The 24,486-nt window shown below is 47.0% G+C and overlaps 1 protein-coding gene across 1 annotated transcript; it reads right to left on the bottom strand.

The window, feature by feature from the left end:
• Positions 1 to 58: 58 nt before the first annotated feature.
• On the bottom strand, positions 59 to 24,198 carry LOC308427813 (uncharacterized protein C14orf93 homolog). Its single transcript, XM_080926039.1, has 7 exons — positions 24,089 to 24,198; positions 13,423 to 14,291; positions 9,085 to 9,402; positions 2,608 to 2,669; positions 2,323 to 2,426; positions 1,166 to 1,278; positions 59 to 895 (listed from the first exon to the last, which is right to left on the bottom strand). Exons 2-7 carry the CDS (start codon positions 14,023 to 14,025, stop codon positions 464 to 466), a joined length of 1,632 nt encoding a protein of 543 aa, XP_080782165.1. The 5' UTR covers positions 14,026 to 14,291; positions 24,089 to 24,198; the 3' UTR covers positions 59 to 463.
• Between the last annotated feature and the right edge of the window lie 288 nt (positions 24,199 to 24,486).

Genomic DNA, 24,486 nt, shown 5'->3' with positions numbered 1-24,486 from the left:
TATCTACACCCTAATTCCAAATAGGGGGTAAGCCCATGATTCCCTGCTCAGACTAGAAAACCCATGACTGAAACTTCCCACCAGGGGGCAGTATTACCCTGGACTGCTCTGCTCAGCCTCCAGGGCAGCACGAGGCTAGCAACTGTTTCTCCTGAGCTGTGGGTACAGTGGAATATGGGGGCAAACAAAATCAGAGATGGGACACAGATCAAGGCCTCATGTTTCTTTGGCCCATCTTCCTTTGCATCTCAGGCTCCTCCGAGGCACGGTTTATGCTTAGGAATAAGCAATCTTCTGGGTTGCCATGTGGGGTAGGGGGAGCGACCCTCCCCTGCCTTCTGAGTAAGTTCTGCTACCCCACCAGTCTCCAGCCCCACTTCAAGCGGAAATGTTAAGAAAGCAGACTTTCTTTTCCACGACACAGAAGGCGCCTCATTATCCTGAGCCCTCCATGCCTGCGATGTTATAAAGTGTACTCATCCTTCTCCACCTTGATTTCAATGAATGAGTTCAAGTCAGAACAGGCGGTCTTGTGGGGCTGGTCATAGGATGGAGACATGGGTCCTTTCTCATTGCCTCCTCCTCCTCCTTCTTCTTCTTGGAAATTGGGATTGTAAAGCTCAGGAGGAAGGAGTTGGGCCTCCACGGAAGGCAGTCTGTCTGAGGGAGGCCCGTACACACGGTTGGCCTTGGTGCCGTGCTTAGAGTTCGCATCCAGGTGATAGCAGAGCTCTGTGAGGCGCTGGGCCCTGAATCGGGGAGAGCGGGCCACCCACACCCCGGGCTCGTTAAGACTGTCCTCCTCATCGGACATCAGTTCCTCCGTCACGTCCTTCCACAGGTGCTGGTCCTCGGGTCCGAAGTGCCTCATGATGCTGGATCGGTTGGCGAAGAGCTATGGTAGGACCCAAGACAGAGATCAGGAGGAACAGACCACTGGTTGGTAAAAAGGGTTTATGTCGGGATAAAAGAAAAGGAAAAATCTGTCCCTGAAGGAGCCCAATGTTCAAGACAGATCCTGGTTGGAGTAGGGTCACCCTCCACCCTGTCTACCCTCCAGTCTGCCAACCCTGTCCTTGGACACTGTACCCTTCGGTCTGTCCCCCAATTACAGCTCATTGGGAATTAGGGCTTCAGATCTTGAAAGGAAGGCCTACACGCTTACCCGGTATCGGCGACTTCGAAGTTTCTTCTCCTCTTTCTCCTTTAGGCCTTTGAAAGGGTTCAGAGAGTTGCGGTACTCTCTCCTCTTAGTCAGGAAGTAGGCCACACAGGCGCCTGGGGAGACAGCAAGAAACAATCTTCTTGCAAAGGTCCCCAGCCTGCACACGGCTCACTGGCTGAGAGGAAGGTTAGAGCCACCAGTCCACAGCCAGGACTTTCCCCAACAGCCAGCAGCACTGTCCTCTTAGCGCCCTTTGAGTAACTCCACCTCCAAAACTGACTCCTCCCAGAAACCCTCATCACAAAGGTGACTCCAGCTGCTTCTGTGCATTCAACCCTTGCCTCAAACGTACTGTTGATACTCTGCCAATAGTTCTGAGGACCTTCTTCTGTAGCTCAGTACCTCACAGCACCTCACAGCACCTCAGTAATAGCTTTACGTGACCCAAGAGTAAGGAGTAGAAAACTGAGGACACAGTGGGATTTTTAAATGTATCTGCGTGTCCTGCCTGCACGCGTGTCTGCACCACATCTACACAATGCCCTCAGAAGCCAGAAAAGAACATCAAATCCACTGAAACTGGACTTACTGTTGTGAGCCGCCATGTAGGTGCTGGGAATTGAACCCCAGTCCCCCAGAACAGCCAGTGCTCTACAACTCTTAACCACTGAGTCAGGTCTTTGGCCCCACAGTATTCAGGGTCAAAAGGGCTGGCTTCTGGTTTGGCAAGATGGCTTATAGGGTAAATAAAGGCTTGAAGTGATGCTCTTGTCTGAGGCTCCAGCTTTGGAATCATGGGTATGAGGTACCATACCATGGCAGCTAACTAGCTACCATATGTAGCTGTCATGAGATATTTTTAAAAGGATTTATTTTGTGTATGTGAATGCTCTATCTGCATGTACACCTGAATTACATAAGAGGGCATCAGATCCCAGTATAGATGGTTGTGAGCAACCATGTGGTTGCTGGGATTTGAACTCAGGACCTCTGGAAGAGCAGACAGTGCTCTTAACCTCTAAGCTATCCTTCTAGCCCATGTAGTACATTATTTCAGTACCACCCAAATCATTCCCATGCTTCCTCCCTCCCAACCAAGAACAGGGAGTAGAAGGAGCAAGCAGAGAGGAAGAGCAGAGGGAAGTCAGCATCCTTACCTTTCAGCTCCTTATCAGTGTAATTGTGGGGACTCGTCATCAGCTCCTGCTTTAGCTTTTCCAGAAGGAACTTCACTACTGAAATATTCCAAGATGACTTAATGCTGTCAGAGGATGAGAAAAAAAAAAAAAAAGGCACACAATGTTTGGGAGCCAGAGGAGGCAGACACACTTCAGATGAGTTAGCTTTGTAGCAAAGGCCTTGGCAGGACACAAACACCTCCCCTGTCCCACCTCCCTCTCAGCAAAGCATCCTATACGCTTAATCCCCTCAAGAAATCATACCTTTCAGATCCGTTGAATCTCTTGTCATTGGTGATGTGGTTATGCACATTGTGGACCAGTTTCTAGGGGAGGGGAGAAAGAATCAGGTCAGGAGTAGACAAGAAAACTTGCATCCGGTTGCCAGGGATTGGCCCCACATGTGTGGGTTCTCTGGCTGAATCACTTCTATTTCCTAGGCACCATCTTTTGCTATGCCCTTTCTTAACTAAAGAGCTACTGAAGTTAGGATTTACATTCTTGCTTTCCTTTTTTAAGCCAAACTCTCATGTAGCCCAAGACGGCTGCAAACTTCTCACACGGTCAGGCTGGTTTGAACCTCTGCTCTTTATGCCTTTGGTACCCAGGTGCTGGGATTAGAGGCACATGTCGCTGTGCCCTGCTATCTGTGTTTCTTTGAATAGGTGTATTCTGAAATTATCTCTTGATTGATGACCCACTACTTAGGTGTGGGGGCACAGGCCTTTAACCCCAGCACTCAGGAGGCCTCTGAGTGCCACTGAGAGGCAAGTGGCCAGCCTGATCTACAGAGCAAGTTTTAGGGCAGCCTGGAAAGAAAATGAAGAATTATCACAGGTCTGAGAAGTACACACAGGAGACCTGAAAGCCACAAATCTATGTACAACAACGGAACGGAGACTGAAAGGATCCTCGGAGACAGCAGCTCTTCCTTGTCAATTTTGCTTGTGTGTGTGTGTGTGTATACACCCACCACATGTGTGCAGGACCCCAGAGGTCAGAAGAGGCAACAGATCTGGGAGCAATGTGGAACCGATGTGGGTGCTAGGAATCCAGTCATACCCTCTGCAAACGCAGTAAGCATTCTTAACCCCAAGCCATCTCTCCAGCCATCTCCTTCCCCAATCAGTTTATTCTGCTGAACATTTTTCTTTTCTTTTGCTTTTCTGAGACAGGATCTCTCTACATAGCTGTGGCTGTCCTGGAACTATGTAGGTTTTGAACTCCTAGAGATCTACCTGCCTCTGCCTCCTGAGTGCTGGGATTAAAGGTGTGCATTATGCCTGGTCCCTAAATGAACACTTTTAGTTAAGTTTTGTTGGAGGTTGGAGAGATTGCTCAGTGGTTAGAACACTGGGTGTTCTTCCAGAGGTCCTGAGTTTGATTCCCAGTATCCACATCTGCAACTCCATTAGAATCTGGTCCAATTCTAATGACCCTTCTGTCCTCCAAGGGCACTGTGCATACATGGTGCACAGATATATGTGGGCAAAACACCCATAAGTATAAAAATGCATATAGATTTTTTTAAAAAGTTGTATTGGTCCCAGTGTGCTGGTGTATGCCTGTAATCCCAGCACTTGGAAGACACATGTATACTTACACACATGAAGTATACACAGTAACAGTAATAAAATTTATCTTTAAAAAAAAAAAAGTCAATGGACTGGGGAGATGTCTTCAATGCTCAATAGCCACAAGAAAATTCAAAGCCAGTGTGATAGCCACACCTCTAATCTCAGCACCCAGAATCAAGAAGCAGGAGATCTCTATGAGTTTGAGGCCAGCCTGGTCTACATAGTGTTCCAGTATAGCCTGGACTACAAAGTAATGTGAGACCATCTCAGAAAAAAAACAAAACAAAAAGTCTTCAGCACTCTGAGCCCGGTTTTGCTTGTAATGCCACGTGAGAGTTTGAAGCCAGCTTTCATGGACTTCCCTTGTCTTCTGTCTGGTCTAAATAGCCTCAGTCCTGCTGACCTGTGAACTGAGCTTCCGATTTCCAGACAGCACAGACCGGGGTTGCTCCAAAGAACCTTTCTAAACAGGTCCACTTCCCCCGTATCCTTTTTTCCCCCACTACTTCTGGAGGATAGTGGGCTACAACGAAGGTTAAAGCATCTAAGAACCATCATTAAAAACAGGAATTGAAAAAAATTAAAGTTACACTGTATTTCACCTGAAAGGAAGCACCAGAACTGAGTCTGTCATCTATACCTAGTCAGAGAGAGCATCTCTTCCTGGAGTGGAGCATTGTGCTTGGGAACAAGTCTCTTACCCATCCCCCACCACTCACAAAGTCATAGGTTCATGCTACGACTGGAACTTTAAGACAAGGTTTCTCTGTGTAATAGAGTTCTGGCTTTATAAAGGCTAAAACCACAAAAAACACAGTGAGCACAAACTCAGGTGCAGGACATGGTGCCCAGTGTTCAGGTTGGACATAGCAGTTCGTATTGACCTTTAATTTGATGGGTTTTGTGTAAAGCTTTGTGGAATTTCGTAAGCTTAACAACCTCAGAACATACAGAACGTAGCAGGGTATGTGGTCAGCATGACCCTGCTCTGAGTGAAGTCACTTTTCTGTGTCAGTGACTGGCAGGTATGCCACTGCAGCAATATGAAATAGCTCGCAGCCGTGCTGGGGGAGGGGCAGGTCTCAACATTTCCCCTCTGCTAAGCTTCAGTGAGTCAAATCATTGACTCAAATTTCTCTGAGGCCGGGGTCCTGCGGATGTTATCTGATGAATCACCGGTCCAGATCCCGACGTTTCCAGAGGACAAACTTGAGATGACACTGTGAGTCCAGGATTGGACCCCATCATGAAGTGAGGTCCTTTTCAGTATGGGCCCAGGAGGGTTCCTTCTGTGACTTAGCCTTTCAGCCTGTTAGGTGGGACAATGGACGTCATATTTTTCTAGGTTTCTCTGTGTAACAGAGTTCCGGCTGTCCTAGATCTCACTTTGTAGACCCAGCTGGCCTTGAACTCACAGGGATCCACCTGCCTCTGACTCCAGAGATTAAAGGCATGTGCCACCACACCTGGCTGGCACTTTATTTACTTCTGTTATATTTAGCTTTGTTTTTTTCTAATTATATTTCCATCCCAAGCCCCTGAAGCCAGTGGAGGATGCCCAGTCCCAAATAGAAATCCCCAACCTATCCCCCATTGCATTACCAGCTTTTTTAAAGATTTATTTGTTTCATGTATGTGGGTACACTGTCGATATCTTCAGACACACCAGAAGAGGGCATGAGATCCCATTACAGATGGTTGTGAGCCACCACGTGGTTGCTGAGAATTGAACTCAGGACCTCTGGAAGAGCAGTCAGTGCTCTTAACCAACGAGCCATCTCTCCAGCCCCCAGTCTCCAGAGCTTAGTTTTACTTTACCACTTAGAAGTCAGGTATGGTGGCGTCAGGCTGTAACCTCAGCATGTGGGCAGCTGACGCAGAAGGAGCAACAGCAGTCTGAGGCTGGTCTGAGCTGCACAGAGTAGGCCACGCCAGTCTGGGCTAAAGAGATGGTTCAGCAGTTTCAGAGCAGTTGCTGCCCTTCCAGCACCCACAGGGTGGCTCATAACCATTTTTAACTCCAGTGCCAGGGGGTCTGATCCCCTCTTCTGACTTCCACGGTCCTGCATGCATGTGGTGCAGGCTCACATGTAAGCAAAACATCCACACATGTCCACAAACATACAAAAGTCTAAAGTAATAAGATAAGACATTTTAAAAAATTAAACAAAACCAGAGGCCAGCAAGGCAGCTCTCAGTTGGCAAAATCATTTGCCACACAAGCCCAAAATCCTGTTTGATTACTAGAACCCATGTAAGAGTAGAAAGAACTGACCCCATGAAGTTATCCTCTGGCATCCACAGACTCACGGTGACATATTTACCCTCCATCATATATAGCACACCACCACTTCTCTCCCCCAACCCCCCATGGCAATGTAAACAGGAATGCAGCTCAGTTTTTAGGGTGTTTGCCTAATAATGTGCACGAAGTCCTGGCTTCCATCCTAAGCACTCTATGAAAACAGGCATGGTGGCACATACTTGTAATCCCAGCACTTGGGAGGAAGAGGCCCAAAAGGCCAACCCCATAGGGAGTTTGGAGCCAGCCTGGACCGCATCAAACAGTAACCTTTTAAAAGAGATGGCTGGAGTGATCTTAGTCAAAACCACCAGCTGATGTGGCAGAGAACCAGAATTCAGTTCCCAGCATCCACATGGAGGCTAACACACATCCTTAACTCCAGTTGCCACCGATCCAGCTTGTCCTTTCAGCTTCTGTGGGCAGCAAGCTCACACACAGCGCATCTGCATTTATGAAGGCAAGCGAAACACTAATATACATGTAAAAAATTATAAAACAAAATAAAAAACTATCCAGGCCTTTAGTACTACTACTCCAGAGGGAGGGGCAGGAGTTCTATTCTGAGTTTGAGGCCAGCCTGGTCTACAAATCGAGCTCTAGGACAGCCAGGGCAACACAGAGACCCTCCCCTGGAAAATTAAAACCAAAAACCAAAAGAAAGCAAAAACCCTAGAAACTAAAGTCCAAATGTTAGGGATGACAAAGGAGTAGGCAAATGGTTTTCGTAAGTGTGAGTTCTCAGAAAAGGAAAAGTGATGCCTATCTTCCAAATCAAGTAGCTTGGAAGAGATCAGGTGATTAAAAAAAAAAATCAAACCAGGCTTGAAGTGCAAAGGGAAACACTCTAGACAGTGGGTGTTAAAGCAGTAAAAGCTCCTGGCTCCTGAGTGAGCTAAAAATAAACACACTTCCTCAAGGATGGCCAGCATCTGTACCATTACAAAGACTTAACCATCCCAGACGGGTTCTTTTGTCCACAGGCACCCCAGCAGGCTGGAGAGGAGCTCTCAGGGTTCCTTCTACAGCTAAGCATTGGCATACGCTAAGCAGGGCCCTAACCATTCTTTCTTTGCAAGTCAACAGTCTTCTTCAACAATTTTTTTTTTCCTTTATTTTTTTGGAAATAGTCTTGCTATATTGCCGGGGCTGGCCTCAAAACTCACCTTGTAGCCTAGGCTAGCCTCAGACTCAATATTCTCCTACCTTGGCTTTCCATGTATTTTCCAAGTGTCTCCCCCCAGGACCTTCCTTTCTCTTAATACTAGTACTTAAAATCTAAATTACAGGGCTTGCTGATCTTCCAGAGGACCCAAACTCAGTTCCCAGCATCCACATCAGGTGGCTCACAACTGCCCCAGACACTCATATTCACACACACACACACACACACACACACACACACAAATTTTAAGAAACTTTTAAAAAATTCAGTAAGAAGGGCTGGAGAGATCTGAGGTCCTGAGTTTAATATACCATGATGGCTCAGTGGTTCAGAGCACCAACTGCTCTTCCAGAGGCCCTGAGTTCAAATTCCAGCAACCGCATGGTGGCTCACAACCATCTGTATGGGATCTGATGCCCTCTTCTGGTGTTCTGAAGACAGCTACAGTGTACTCACATATACAAGAATAAATAAACCTTTAAATACATATATATTTAAATATATTTATATCTACATATACATATACATATATATGTATATATATAAAAAATCTCTATGAAAGTCTGGTAATGCTGACACATGCCTTTTATCCAAGAATTCAGAAAGCAAAGACAGGAGTATCTCTGTGAGTTTGAGACCAGCTCAATGTATGTAACAAGCTAGTTAATCAGGGCTTCTATAATAAGCCCTTATCTCTCATTAGTTAATATTTAATAAACTTCAACTGCATCTAAATATGTAAGTAAACAAAATTCATAGGAATCTGGGTATGGTGATATGCATATGCTTATAATTTTGCCAGCACCTGTGAGGCAAAAGAGGATCAGGAGTTCAAGGTCAGCCTCAGCTAGGTAAGGACTGAGGCTGCTTGCTCTGAGTTTCATGAGACCCTGTTTCAAACAAACAAACAAACAAAAACCAAAATTGTCACAAAGACCTTGAGCTCAGAATTGATCCAAGAGACTACACTCAGCCAGAAGAAAATCTCTCAGCTCTGTTACTGACTGTTGAGCTGGAATGGACATCTTGCTTCGCTCACTAGTATGCCTGGCTTCTACTCACTGGAGGTAGCCATTGTTTTCCCTCTACCCACCCACCAGCCCATGACCCTGGAGAGCAGTTACTCCAGGTTCCAGTTGGCTGCCCTGCTGGAACCGGCTCAGCAGAATGTCCCTAGGGCTGCCATCCTCTCTGAGAGAGTGTTAGGCAGTCTTCCTAGCCAGTCCTGCTCTGCCTGCCATGCGCTCTCAGGGTGACTAGATGCTCCAGAGCTGTGACTGACGGGATTGTCTACGCTGTGCTCAGTGGCTCCACATCTCCGAGGGCTTGAGACTTGTTTGGGATGATCTAGCTTTCCTGCCCAAGATGCTCCAGTCACTTAGTCAGAACACGGGCTAAAGCATCACCCTTTGGTTATCAGCATGCTCAGTCCTCAAAAATCTTCCTATCAGAATGAGGAGAGCACAGATAGTTTCCTTCTCTTTAAAGGGACGGCACCATTCTACCCAGACAAGCCTGAAAGACACAGCAATGGAAAAGGCTTTGCCAGTGCTCCAGGTTATGAAGGAAGGTCTCTGTACCCTTCCCACTCTTGCAGGATTTAAGATACTATTTGGAGGCTTTAAGTCAACCCAGTCTTTATTTCTCTCTTCAAACTGCAGAAGAAAAAAAAAAATATTGAAGGTGAGTTCACTTACGGAGAGCACCAGATCTCGCTTACGCCGGGAGTTTTTCTGCCCAGATCCTCGGATCCTGCATGGGGAGCCAATAAATCCAAGAGAGCGGCTTGGTTCCCCAGCGCCTCCTGCACTGGACTCCTCTAGGGCACCGTCCAGCGCTGCAGAACCGAGCATGTCCTCAGGGCGGGTTGCTGGAAGCTTGGCTCCACTTTCTGGTCCAGCCTCTGAGGATGCCCTCTGGATAGCCAGTTGTGTGGCCGGTGAAAGCTGTTTGGCATAAGCAGGGACCAACACTCGTTGTATTGAACCTTCAGAGGCCACATAGTCGTCCGCCATCTAAGAACATAAGAGCAGTCTATTACCAGTTAGGCGGAGGAGGACCTTGTTAAAGAAAAAGCAAGAGGAGGAGCCAAGACACAGTCTTTCCTGTCAGTGGTTTGTTTCCTAGGGCATCTGAGAACATCAGGCAGATCATTCCTTTTCCCCCATACATGTATGCCCACATGTATGTGTGTGGACCACATGTATCCAATGCTTGTAGAGGCCAGAAGATATGTCAGATCCTGCAAATGGAGATGCAGTTGGCCGTGTGACACCGTGTGGATGCTAAGGAACTGAACCTGTGTCCTCTAGTAGAGCAGACAGTGAGTGCTCTTGGCCACTGAGCTGTCTGAGGAAATTGTTCTTCTGAGAACATGACCTGGAGTGTTGGGTTTTTATCACAGAACATGAACTGGGCATGCTTTGATTGTCTACATGAACAGGTACTCATGGTATATTCTTTTTTTTTTTTTTTAAAGATTTATTTATTTCATCTATGAGTACACTGTAGCTGTCTTCAGACACCAGAAGAGGGCATCAGATCCCATCACAGATGGTTGTGAGCCACCATGCGGTTGCTGGAATTTGAACTCAGGGCCCCTGGAAGAGCAGTTGGTGCTCTGAACCACTGAGCCATCATGGTATATTTTTGAGTATGTGTGTTTCCGAGCAGGGGTGGTGCTCAGGAGGCCGAGGCAAAAAGGATCTCTGTGAGTTTCATGATAGCCAGGGCTGTTATACAGAGAAATCCTGTCTCAGAAAACAAAAATAAAACAGTCAGAGAGAGAGAGAGAGGAAAATGTATCTAGATAAGCCTTTGACAGGAAGGAAACAGGAGAGGAACTGATAACAAGAAAGGGAAGCCAAGCAGGACAGGGAACTAGACAAGTGAACAGTAACAGTAACAGCTGTGAGGAAAAAGGCAGAGCAAAGCAGGGAGAGGCAAAGAGAACACAGCAGACACCTCACCTGCCCTCAGGTCCCCTGGAGGGGCCAACCTGGGCCGGGCCACACACACAACACACACACACATACCACACACACAACACACACACACATACCACACACACACACATACCACACACACACACACACACACACACACACAACACACACACACGCACACACAGACAGACACACACACGCACACACACACACAGACAGACACACACACACAGACACACACAACACAACACACACACACACAGACACACACACACACAGACACACACAGACAGACAGACACACACACACACAGACACACACACACACAACACACACACACACATGCACACACAGACAGACAGACACACACACACGTGCACACACACACACACACACACACAGACACACACACACGCACACACACACACAGACACACACGCGCACACACACACACGCACACACACACACACGCACACACGCACAGACAGACACACACACACAGACACACACACACACAACACACACACACACATGCACACACAGACAGACAGACACACACACACGTGCACACACACACACACACACACACAGACACACACACACGCACACACACACACAGACACACACGCGCACACACACACACACACACACACACACACACACACGCGCGCACACACACAGTCTCAGCCCTAACACCCAGCTGACTGACTGCAGTCAAGGGCATGCAGGGCAAGGAAGGGAGGGAGTGGGGATTTTTGCAGCCAAGAAAACAAAACGGTGAAACTGGGGGGGAACCACACACATACAGAAAAAAGCGGAGGAGGCGGCTGAGATTTATAGACCCATGAGCTGCTTGCTTTCTGTGCTGTGAAATCTAAAAGCTAATTCCATCCTGTCAGCCTGGAAGCTGTCCCTGGCTGAAAGAACCTCAGTGCAGAGAGCACCACCTGTCTCCTGTGTCTCAGGCCCAGGCCAGGCAGGCCGGAGGCTGAGGAACAGAACTACAAAGCCTTTAGGAGAGCAACAGCCAAAGGCGATAGGCTAGCATCTGGGGGAGTGGTCTAGATGCTCACTTTCCTCACCGCAAGCACCCGGGCTGGGAGTTCCCGCCCTTTCATTCACCCTGTGCACTTTGATCTTTGCTCTTCACTGGGTCAGGAGGGGCCAGAGTGAGTGGGCAGAGGGAAGGGGAGAGCAGCGGACCCTGCTGGGCCGTTGAGTACGGTACATCTGTTACTCGCTGTCTCCATGATCCGCCATCCTTCCATCTCCTTCTCTTCCCTGCGTGCCTTTCTGCAGTTGCCTGGCTTTTCGTCTTCATGTGACCCTTGAGCAGTGAAAACTGAAATAGCACAATGTATTCCTGTCTTTTCCTGCCCGGAATATGCTCGGTCCCCCTCCTCCTCTGCTCTATGACATACTCTTATTTTTAATTATATGTATGTGTCTGTGAGTATGAACATGTGAGTGCAGCTCCTAGGTGGCCAAAGGCATCGGATCCCTTTGCAGCTAGTGTTGGAACCGAACTTTGAAAGAGCAGTAAGCACTCTTTTTTTTTTTAAGTACTCTGTTGCTGTTTTCAGACACACCAGAAGAGGGCATCAGATCCCATTACGGATGGTTGTGAGCCACCGTGTGGTTGCTGGGAATTGAACTCAGGACCTCTGGAAGAGCAGTCAGTGCTCTTAACTGCTGAGCCATCTCTCCAGTCTCTCCCCGTCCCCTTTTTATATAGGATCTCTGTATTTAGTTCAGACAGGCCTGGAACTCCCTATGATGAAGCCCAGGCTGGCCTCAAATTCATGATGATGATTCTTGTGATGCTTTCTATGTTCCGAGACTGAGTATCAATACATGGTCCTGGCTGGCCTAGAACTCACCCTATACACTATGACGACCTTCAGTTCACAGAGATTCATCTGCCTCTGCCTCCATGGTGCTGGTATTAAAAGCAAGTAATTAGCTGGGTGGTGGTAACACATGCCTTTAATTCCAGTGCTCAGGAGGCAGAACTCTGTAAGTTCAAGGCTAGCTTGGGAACAGCCCGGATTACAGAGAAACCCTGTTTAATATAAAGTAAATAAGAGAGAGAGAGTGAGGGGGGAGAGATTGAAGGGGGCTGGAGAGATGGCTTTTTAGTGGTTAAGGGTATACACTGTTCTTCCAGAGGACCTGAGTTTGTATCTCAATACTCATACTGAGTGGCTGATAGCCTATGACTATAGCGCCAGGAGATCTTGCTCCCTCTTCTGGTCTCCCTCTGCAACTGCACTCATGTGCACATACCTCCCATCCCCCATACACGTAACTGAACATTAAAAATACATCTTCAAAAGCAGCTAAAGGCAAGAGCCAATACGCTCAGTATGCAGCCCACATTTTATTTCCTTTCCTCAACTCCCTGCTCCCCACTTTATCTTTTTCTAGATAGATTCTCTTGAAACCAGGTATGGCGGTTTACACCTGTAATGCCAGCACTGGGGAGTAATAGCTGCACGGTTGAGGCCAGCAGGGGCTACTGAGTTCCAGACCAGTTTGAGCTAGAGAGTGAGACCCTGTCAATCATCATCACCAAATAAACAGCCTTTCCCTTCTTACATAGATCCACCTTTCTTTTATGCTCCTTCCTCAAACCACACGTTTCCCACTTTCCTTCTCGGCACCCGTGGTCTGGCTTCCTTATCTTTGCCCTCTCTCCACCTTTGCCTCTCTTCCCCTCCACACTTCCATCTCCGTACCGAAGCCCTATTTGGCAAGCAAAGGCCATGATAAAATATGAATGAGCTGTCTGTGCATGGCAGGCATTCTCGCCAGGAAAGCCGGGGTTGGTGGAACCGCTGAGGCAGATGCCACGTGGAGCTGTTGAGAAAGCGGGAAGCACCGCATCGCCACACGCACCAAAAATGACCTCCTGCCAGAAAGGCTCAGGGTGGAAACGCGTGCTGGCTACCCTTGAAAGTGGAGGGAATTCGGTGCTCTTCTGTCTTATCACAGATACGAATAAGAGTGGTTTAAAGCAGGAGAGACACGGAAGCATAGGATCCGCACCCCCAGCAGCAGAGCAGATCAACTACACTGGGCGTCACTCACCGGGTTGAGCAGCGGGGCTCCCTCTACCGCAGCCAGAGTGCATCCTGGGAGCCGAGCATCTCTCTGGGGGGCTGCGAAGAAGCCCAAGGGCCCCTGCCCCACCGTGGAGGCAGCCCCCAGCTGCCGCAGCTCCTCGATCACCACCTGCACACCACTGCCCACGCTATCACACTCCTCCTCCACGGCAGGCAGAGTCTTGCAGGTTTCTCCCGGACTCCCCTTGAGCACTCCAGGCTCCTCGGGTGGTGGGCTGCGGGCCCGGCTCTCCCCATCTTCATCAGCGGTGCACACTTTCCCCTGCCGTAGCTCACCCACTTCTTCCTGGAGCTGTTTTAACAACTCATTGTTGGCCCGCGCAAGCCCCAGAGCGGCCTCAGCCAGACCCACTGCCTTGTCCACCCGCTGGTAGATGATGTGCAGGAGTTGTTCCGAGCTTTGCACCGCTAGGCCATGTCCAGTCACTGTGATGGGGGTACTGGCAGGAGGATTCCCGCCCTCAGGACCCGTGCTGCCTTGGCGAGTCTCGCTCTTACAGGCGCAGCAGCAGCACTTGGCTTCGCTGCCACTGGGAGGGGAGAAAAGAATGGTGGCACTGAAGGACATCGTTGATGGACGCTGGTCGCTGTGTATACACTGCCAGGCTGCTTCGCAAGTGCTCCAGATAACTGGCCTTCACCCGGGGAGCGCTTGCCTCGAGAGTCACACTCTCACAGAAGGTGGTGAGCAGAGCTGGGTCTCCAGGCTGCGGGTTCTGTGGAGGAGTAGGCTAGCAGGTCAAGACACACACAGTCCATGGCTGCTTCTCAGCTTTCATCGGCAGGTCCTGGGCTCCCTTAAGCACACAGCACACTGGTGTCCCACGGCCTTCGCTGAAAGAGTGAAAAACAAAGACAAAGGTCTTCCTAATGTGCGATTTGAGGGGACACAAGGCCTTCTTCCTGCAGCCAGGCAAGGACATTCCCAAAGCCCACTGCTGCCCAGGGAACAGAATAGGGACACCAGGAAAAATAAAAAGATTAGGAAAGCGAGGGTCTATTTCCTCCTTTCTCTTTGAGCCCCGTCATTACTCCAATAACAATACTGCATCTTACTGCTTTGACAACCTTCTTTAAGGTGCTCAGACACTCCATATAGGCTGTCTCATCAACACGACTCTAAGAAACAAACAGTAGGCAGGTCCAGAGAAGTGCAGGGATGTTGTATGCCTTCTTTATGGTCAAAGAAGAAAGCAGAACCTGGTCCTTGCTAGTCTCGGTCTCATATATATTCAAGCGGATACCTGTAAATGTCTCTCCTCTGAAGAAGTGATGGGAAGAGAGCCGTACCCAAGCTGTGCAGATACACAGCTTGGTCTGAGCCCAGGGATTTTTTTCTCTGTGTTAACTATCCCTAGGCCGGAAGTTTCTAGCCTCCGTACAATCTAATCTTCCAGGCTGACTGATTATCCAGTCTCTTGAAGCTTCTGACCGCATTGCTCTGCCTGATCTCTATTTTCTCTTAAATAGCCTCTTTCCTGTGCTCTTCCCATGAGAGTTGGGCAGACCTTATTTCTGACTCATTCTATCAAATCTTTCTCTGATTTGTCACTTTGTCTGCCCCTCAATTAGACGTCACTTCCTTCTACAAACTAACCTTACCTTCTTTGTTAGGAATTAAAGGTATGTACTAAAGGTGTGTCTAAGTTCCAGACAGACCTACTGGAATCCAGGGATAGTCTGCATTCCAGCCAGAACACACTTTGGATTTGATCCCTTGTCGTGCCACTGGATTAACAGATACCAAATTTTTGGTTGACATAATTACTTATTATTACACTCTATAATTTTCCTACATGTGTACTCAGAGTAAGACCACTAAAAGCACGGACTGCTCTAGCAATGGACAAAGGTTCAGTCCCTAACACCCACATGTGACTCACAACTGCCCAGTAACTCCAGTCCCAAGGGATCTGATGCCCTCTTTCTGACTTCTGTGGTTACCAGGCACACATGTTGTGAACAGACATACAGGCAAAATAACTGTACATATTAAAAAAATAAATAAAGGAAATGTACAATCCCAGCACTTGGGAGGCAGAGGCAGGTAGGTTTCTGAGTTCCAGGGCAGCCAGGACTACACAGAGAAACAAAAAATTCAGTGTAACAGAAGCTGGCTTTACACACAGGATAACTCCTTCCTCTGCCTCCCACACCCTGTTTGAGATAAGGTCTCACAACAATAGACCAGGCTGGCCTCAGTCTTTACCTGCCTCTGGCTCCCTAGCTAGGATTAAAGGTGTGGCCACAATGCTGGTCTATTTCCGGCTTGCTTTGTGGCCCTGGTTAGCCTAGTATTTTATTCATCAGGAAGCCAATCCTCCTGCCTCAGTCTCCATGGTTTGTTGGGACCATAGGAATATGGCGCCACCTCCAGACAACCTCACAGTATCACATCTTCAATGTGAGGGGTGGGATAGGGAAATGAAGGTCTAGGAATTGGGGCTGGGCTGTCCTGGAGCACTCTCAGAACCACATTCTCCAGCCCCCTTGCAAAGGAAGCCAGATGTCATTTCTCAGGATCCTTAAAGAAAGAGGTGGAGCCCAACAGGAATGTCTAGTCTAGATAGCCAAGGACCACCCTACAAAAAGAAACAGGGATGGCAGTAGGAAACCGAATGCTTCTCTCTGGATTTATTCTATTTAAGTAACTAAACTGCTACAGGAGCGGAGGGCTGGGGGCTAGGAGGTACCGAGTCACTGAGAACACGCCAAGAAACTTAAATATTGTTATTTTCTAAATGATGTTTGATTACAGAAAAAGAATCTTTCAGCCCGAAGCTCTGTAAATGACAAAATCTTAAGCACACTTATAATTCCCTGACAAATATATTTTCATTTACACTGTAATTTACCATAACATCATAATTACAATGAATTTTCTATATATTGAATTTTTTTGTCTTTTTAAAATTCAACCCGCTTACTCTATAGTTTATTAGTTCTAGTTTTTTATTACTATTGTTATTTTCTTCTATGTGTATCGGTGTTTTGCCTGCCTGTGGGTCTGTGTCTTGGGAGAGCATTGGATCATCTGAATCTGGAGTTACAGAAGGTTGTGACCTCCATGTGGGTGCTAGGAATCAAGCCTGGGTCCTCTGCAAGAACAGCAAGTGTTCTTAGCCAATGAGCCAGCACTACAGCACGCCTTTGTGTCTAAGCCTGGGTCTTGCTATGTAGCCATGATGTCCTGAATTCATTAGCACAGGTGAGAACTGGGGTTACAGAGCACGCAGCAAGTGCACTTAAGAAACAAGAACTATGCGGATAGTACCTCCGAGACTCTAAACAGAAAGTCACAATACTTTTAATTATATTTCGTTACTAAAAATAGTCTCTAGGCCAGATGTGGTGAAAAAGGCAGATCTCTGTGAGTTGTAGGCCAGCCCGGCCTATGTAGTGAGTTCTAGGGCATCCAGGGCTATGTAGTGAGACCCAGTCTCAAACAAACATACAAACGAACAAAAATAATACGTATAAAGTTTTAAATTTGCTCTTTCTGCTTCATATTGAAAAAGCACCTTTCCTTAACTACATTCACTATAAAAACTTGAGGGGCAGGAGAGATTGTGGATTCGTTAAAGAGCATGAGCTGCTTCTCCAGAGGTCATGAGTTCGATTCCCAGCACCCACATGGCACTCACAACTCTCTACATAACTGTACTCTCATGGGATGCAATGTCCTCTTCTGGTGTACAGATGTACATGCAGACAAAACATCCATATACATAAATAGTAAATCTAAAGGAAATGAAAAGGAACTTAAACCCATTACAGCTTTCCTGCCATTAGAGTCACTGGAAAGAGTGGCTAAAGTTGAAATCAAAAGTTAAACCAAATTAAAGCTAAAGGTTAAAGGAAACCAGGAGTCAAATTTACAAGAACTTGTGGATAGATCATTTACACAATGCTTTCTTTTTCTTCATAAATAAGGATCTATACTGGGTATGCATTTGTGAATGTGGTTTATGTGTGGGTGTTTCTTTTATCTTTTTTTTTTTTTCCCCTTTCTTTCTTTCTTTTTCTTTTTTTTTTTTTTTGAGGCAGAGTCTCTCCCTGAAACTAGCACTCTGTTTTGTTTTCCCAGCTAGGGTGTCAGATAGCAACCTTCCTGTTTCTGCTCTCCACAGCGATGGGGGGGGGGGGGGGGGGGGAGGCGGAGCACCGGACCGGACCAGCCTGTTTGTTCTAAGGATGCACTGGTCTGAAGTCAGGTCCTCAGTGCTGCACAGCAAGCACTCTCCCTCACCGAGCAGTCTCTCTTCTGAGGGCTTTGGGGTTTGTTCTGTTTTGTTGTTGTTTTGAGAGAGGGTTTCTCTGTGTAACAACAGCACTGGCTATTCTGGAACTTGGAACTCCCTTTGTAGACCAGCCTGACCTTGAACTCATAGAAATTCCCCAACTTCTGCCTCCAGAGTGCTGGGATCAACGGCATGTACCACCAGGCCCTGTAGATTTTTTTTTTTTTAAAGCCAACATACTGCAAAGACTTTAATCTTAAACATGGGTCTTGTGAGAAAAAGAAAGTTATAGGGTTTTTGTTTGTTTTGAGACAGGTTCTTGGTCTCTGTAAAGTCCAGGCCAGCTGGCCTGGTACTTTTACCTTAGAACCCTTTACTTACAACAATTCCCTGCCTCAGCCTCCTCAGGGCTGGGGTTATAGGCATACACCAGCATGTCTGAATTTGGGAGGTGTTGCTTAGAGGGGGTATTTTGAAGTCAGAGTCTCATGCACTCTCCGGCTAATTTCAGACTCCCTCTGTAGTCTAGGGTGCCTGGACCAAGCTTTTCCTGCCTTAGCCTCCCTGCTGGTGAGACTGCACATGTGTACCATCAAGCTCATTTAAATGTTTCAGCTCCTGGTTTCTTCATCGCTGCCTGTTTCATTTGTGTAACAGGGACTGAAGAGGTGGCTCAGAGGTGAAGGGTTCACATCTTCCAGAAGACCTAAGTTCACATCCCAGCACCCCTGTCAGGCAGTTCACAACTAACTTCAGCTCAAAGAGTCCCAATGCTCTCCTCTGGCTTCCAAGGGCACTGCTCCCAGCACATACACATAAATAGTTTTTAAAAGGTTGTCCATCTATACAGACTGATAAAGTGCTGACACCGGGTCAGTGATCCACAAATGGCAGCTGGATCATTATCACTAACTTTTATATGCCTACCACAGACACCAACCCTGACTCTAATTTGCTTGTTTTGGGGGTTGTTCCTAAGTTAGTCTCCTCCACATCTATATCTATCTATCTATCTATCCATCCTGATATTGAACTCATGGGTATCAGCTGCCTCTCTGCCCCTTGAATACTGGGACCAAGGTCTATTGTCATCATGTCCAACATGTGTTTCTAATTTAAATCTAACATCACTGTCTGGAACAGAAGTTCGAAGACATTTGGCTCTAGCCTTCAATTTTTCCCAAGACTGAGTTTTTTTTCTGTGTAACCCTGGCTGACCTAGAAGAAAAAGCAAAGGAAACCAAACCAGAGCTATCTTGGGGCTGGAGAGACAGTTCAGCGATCACGAGTACTTGTTGCTCTTTTGGGAAGACCAAGGTTCATTTCCAAGCATCCTCATGGAAGGTTCATGGCCACCTGTCACTCCAGTTCCAATGGATCCAATGCCTTCTTTCCACCTCCCCTGACTCCTACACACACATACGCGAGTGCCGTACACATACATAGTGCACACACATAAGCTCTTGTAAGCACAACATATGTAAAACTCTTTCTGAAGAGGGTACAAACAGGGTCCCTCTATGTAGCCCTGGATATCTTGGAACTCTGGCTACATAGCCTTGGCTATGTAGACCAGGCTGGCCTAGAACACACAGAGATCTGCCTGTGCCTCCAGAGTGCTGTAATTGAAATTATGCACCACCAAGTCCAGTAAAAATGATAAATTTTATGACCAACCAACAAAACCCCCCAAACTAATGAAGAGTCAACAACATGAATGACAAATGTTAAAATGAGGCTTATTAAACACATTTAGGGGCAATTTCGCCATTGTCTAATCTTATGTGTTTTGTTTTGTTTTTTTATGAGATGTGATGTCATGAAGCCCAGGCTGGCTTTGAACTAGCTCTGTAACTTAGTGCTGGCTCAAATGCCTGATCTTCCTTCCTCCATTTCTCCAACGCTGACACTACAAGCATTTGCCATCACACCTGATAGTATAATTTTAATACGTGTGAGATCAGCTTGGAAATGGCACTTTTGATCTAGGCGTGGGGACTCACACCGAGAATCCCAGCACTCCACAGTTGGAGGAGGGGCAACTACTATTGGTTGGAGAACAGCTTTAGCTGTTCTGTGAGTTTGAGGCTGGATTGAAGTACATAGCAAAACTCCAACACAAAAAATAAATAAAAACCAAAACCACCACAAAATACAGTGGGTGGGGCTGGCCATGTGGCCCAGTTAGTAGAGTACTTATTCTCAGAGTTAGTAGAGTACTTATTCTTGGAGTTAGTAGAGTACTTATTCTCGGAGTTAGTAGAGTACTTATTCTTGGAGTTAGTAGAGTACTTATTCTTGGGCCCAACCCCCAGACTGAGCCGAGTGCTATTAGCCCTCAGTTTTCCCAGACCCTAGGGGTGGAGGCAAAAGGATCAGAAGTTCAAAGTTATCCTCTACTACACAGTAAGTTTAAGTACAGACAGAATAAAAAATGACACAGACAGAAACACACCACCACCACCACCACCACCAAAACAACAATAAAACCCACTAACATCAAAGCCAAAAACCCACACTATAAGAAAACTTCATCTTTAAACAAAACAGTTCTGAGAGAGGCCATCCGTAATCTGAACTATCCCTTTCCTCCCAAGTCACATGCTCCCCCCCCAAGACTAAATACATCATATTCCCCGCCAGTTTCTTTACTTGCTTTCAAGTATTCTGAGCGAATTTTCTACATGACTGAGTTTACTTCTAAAGTATGAAAAATAGGTTTTCTTATTGTTTAGTAGATGGGTGGGATAGGGTATTCTTCAGATCTACGCTCTTACAATGGGCCTTTGACTCTAGGGTTGGGATAGAAAGGGATTTTCTTTACTGTGACAGGCAGTTCCTATCTTATTGAGAATAGAAAGGAAATAGTTCCTCAGGCTCCTACTCAGCTAGTCTGCCCCGTGGTCTCCATTTCAAGGAACAAGATGGCTCACTTGTTGGAAAGTCTTCTTAAAACCTATTTCTATCAGAAATAAATTATCACACAACAGCAAGTGAGCAGTTACCATAAAATGTGCTTTCCCTATATTTTAAGAGTGACCAATCTAGGCTGGGCAGTGATGGTGAACCCCTTTAATCTCAGCACCCTGAAAGCAGTGGCCCCAGGATCTCTGCCAGTTCAAAACCAGCCTGGTGTACAGGGCTAATTCCAGGACAACCAAGGGCTTCACAAGGAGAGCCTGTCTAAGGGTCCGCAGAACATCTAAGACTTCATTATCATGTACACAGCAGAACTGCCCAGACACTGGGCAGGATGGGCTCCAAATGCCTTCCCTGTAATCAGCAAATTACATTCCCTTCCTTTCTTCCCTCCTGGGAATTCGGATGTGTGCCTTTCCCCCTCTTCCCTTTGTGACAGTTCAACATGTAATTCTATTTTTTTTTTTGTAATTAAACATTTTTTAAAGATTTTTTTTACATATATGGGTATTTGCTAGTATGCATGTTAGTGCACTACGGGCCAGTGAGAAGCTGCTATGTCTGGTGCCCAAAAGGGACAGAAGTGGTTTGAGTGGACAGTGATGTTACAGAAGGCTATGGGCCATCTGCATGTGGGTGCTGGGAACTGAGTCAGGGTCCTCCACTGAGCAAACTCTCCAGCCCTGGAACTATGTAGACAGGCTGGCCCTAAAATCATGGCAATCCTCCTGTATTAGCCTTGAAAAGCCAGAAGTACAGGTGTACGTACACCTCTGTGCTCTACTTTTAACAGGTTTTCAGGTCAATATGACAGTTTTTTTTTTTTTTTTTTTTTAATTCTTGCTAAAGTGCAGCTTGGTAAGATTAAACTTTCCGTTTTCCTAGACGATACCTGATATAGAGGATTTTTCTGCATTTGTGAAGACTCGGGAGCATGTAAAACTAAATCCCAGGGCGTTTATCACATGTGCACAGCGCCTCCAGTTTGTTGATGACTACTCTAAGGTGACTCAGACGGGCGCCAGGGATTGCATCGCATTCCCAGTGCGATGGGTGCTCGTCTGCAGGCAGCGCGTCCCATCGAGCAGGAAGGGTCCCGAGTCCTCACTGGTGGACCTCAAGGGCAGCCGCTCGAGCCCACCCGAGGCCCAACTCTCGGCTCCCGAGACCGCCGCACCCGTGTGCCGCAGCCGCGCGAGAACGCGGCGCCCGTGTACCCGGCGGCGCGCGCAAGGGGCGCGGCACCGCCCCGCTTGCCCTCTGGCTCGTGCTGATAGGCGGTTGAGCCAAAAGGACGCAGGGCCAGCGACGCTATTGGCGTCCGCTCCCGGTCACTCAAGGAGGCGGGAAGGGAGGGGCCTCCTCAGGGAGGGACACGACCAAGAGAGGCTTTTTCAAGGACGCCAGGCGCCATTTTGGTTTTCTGTTTACTCGCCTTTGTGACCTGGGGCTCCCCGGTTGTGTGTACACAACCGTAAGGACCGAGGCCGCAAAGTGCTTGCAATACATTTGTTTGGGCTGATTTTGGGCCCCTGCCCGCCTCAGTTACCGAGCTTTTAGGTACTAGTTGCAAAGTAGCAGTTCCTCCTTAATGCAGTATTATACATGTGCCCTTTGGTAAAACTATCAAACCAACCGAGCCAACCTATAGGATGGATTTCTCTCACAAAGAGACTCAAGGCGACGACCTTTGCTGGCGACTAACTACTACTACTCTTGAGGGTGCTTCCCATTGTCTTAGGACAGCCTACAGTGGTGCCTGAGACTTCAAAGGGGTAATAAAAATCAACATCACTTCTGTGGACCATTAAGGTCGCTAGGCTATAACTACATTCAAAGATATGAATTGTCTAAACTTGTGGAAGGACCGCCCTGGAGCCTGTCTTCACTGTGCACCAACCTGGGATATAAAAATGCACTTACTGTATAAGTCTAGCGAATCTGAGCCAGGGCAGTTTCCTTATGAGCTTAAGACCTGGTACAAATTAAACGGCAGGTGTTTAGGTGCCTTTAAATGCTGTCTCTACACGACACTGAACTAAGGGGCACAGAGGTCTGGTTGTAGTAAAAAACTTAAACTTTAACAAGACTGATGACCCTTATAGCCATCCACATACTCTAATGTTTTCACTCAGTCTTCAAACACAGACTGGATGCGGGTAAATCGGGCCTGACCCCTAATGAGTCTGTCTCAGCACACACAGCTCCTATGGGAAGGGGAGCTTTCAACGAACACACTCTTTTCCCAAAATGTGACGACTGGGGAATCACGCTGTATTTCTTATCCCTCCTGTGCTTTTGTGTTTGCCTCCTCTTGCCCCTACCCCCAATTCAACAACCCAATAGCCCGGTTCAATCACTGAACTAGAAAATTTTCACACATGCTTTCCCAGATGTGGAATTTTCCCAACAAACCCCAACCAATAAAAGACCATTTTGTCAAAATGCCAGAAAATTCCCGTCTGATACCTCTCCCAAAACCACTCATAAGAGGCTAAAATATACACAGCTGCACACTTAAGAAGGAAAAACAATTAAAAAAAAAAAAAAAAAAAAAACCAAAGCACTTAAGTCACTAACAGTCTCTGGACTACACATTCAGTAACCCCCTACCTTCATTTGCCAAGCACACTGACTGTGTGCTTCGGGGCAACTATTTAATTATTCACTAATCTGATATAAAAAGAAGCAGAAAAGAAGTAAATTCCAATAGGATGAAAGTTCTTAAATATGCTAAGTGCAGTTTCCTCTAAGCGTTACTTTGCGTTTGAAACCCTGTTTTGATCACATTTGGGAACACAGAGGGAAAGAAAATGACATCCCAAGGTCTATTTTACACACACAAAAATCAAAGGAAAACACTTTAAACTTAAAATTCCATACAGTACATATACACATACTTCACATATACACAAAGACTAAACCCCAAGATGAATTCATCCCAAATGGTATGCTTTAAGCGCACATACACACAAATGTCCTCATGAAATTGTGTGTGCTAGACACTGAGAGGGTTTTCCCTTCTCTCCAGGGAAATGAGTGTCCCAATTAAAATAACCCAGTATATTTAATCTATTGGCCTTGCACACTTGCCACATCCACAGCACTTGGTTTTGGTTCTGAGGGAGTGTGTCTAAAAACCCATGCCAAAGGCTTTGTGAGGGCGCCTCAAATCTCTCTGTTGCCTGTGGTAGAAATTTACATTATCGCTTTAACCCGATTAAAAACAAATCTATACTTCCCCAAGCGACTAGAATTTAAATCCTTCAACCACAAAATTTACCAATTCTTAAATGTGATCCAAAAAGAAAAAAGAAGAAAAAAAAACTCTGTAAATTGGTCTGGGAACAGTTGCACACGGCTTCTCAACTTGGTATATTTTTAAACCTCGACCAGGAAAAAGAAAGAGAAAGAGAGACAGGAAAAGAAATGGGGAAAAGAGCAAATTCCCCTTAGCAACAGTTTCCTCACCCCAGCACTGCCACAGATCTCTATTTTTAAAAAATTGGAAAACACACACAAGATGAAGGAGGAAAAAAAATGGAAAAAGGATACCCGAAGGTCGTATGGCTCTTTGTATTCGTGTGTGTGTGCAAAAAAAGGAGGACTCGCGGAGCCGGAGCTCGCAAGCCCCGCCCCTTCCCGGACGCCCGCCCGGATTGGCCGCCGGACGCCCCGCCCGTCAGCACACGCGCCGCGCCCGAGGCGTCCGTCCGGGGGGCCCCCGAGGGCCGCGGGCTCCAGGACCCGGACGCTGCGCCCAGTGCCCTTCCCTTTCTCGCTGCCCGCTCACCTTTCCCGTCTCCTTCCCCCCCCAAAGCCAGGTCTGAACAACAACCCTGTGAGCGAGCGCCCTCTGACTTCTCCAA

Source organism: Micromys minutus (genome assembly GCF_963924665.1).
Source record: "Micromys minutus genome assembly, chromosome: 12".
Taxonomy (NCBI): Eukaryota; Metazoa; Chordata; class Mammalia; order Rodentia; family Muridae; genus Micromys; species Micromys minutus.
This window is presented reverse-complemented; position numbering and strand designations above follow the sequence as displayed.

Bases quoted from the DNA above. Each gene is read 5' to 3' on its own strand.
- LOC308427813 (XM_080926039.1), bottom strand. From the start codon at position 14,025: ATGTCCTTCAGTGCCACCATTCTTTTCTCCCCTCCCAGTGGCAGCGAA. The intron at 2,427-2,607 runs GTATGATTTCTT...ATCCTCTGACAG, and splicing joins AGATTCAACGGATCTGAAAG to CATTAAGTCATCTTGGAATA. The intron at 1,279-2,322 runs GTAAGGATGCTG...CTGTCTCCCCAG, and splicing joins CACTGATAAGGAGCTGAAAG to GCGCCTGTGTGGCCTACTTC.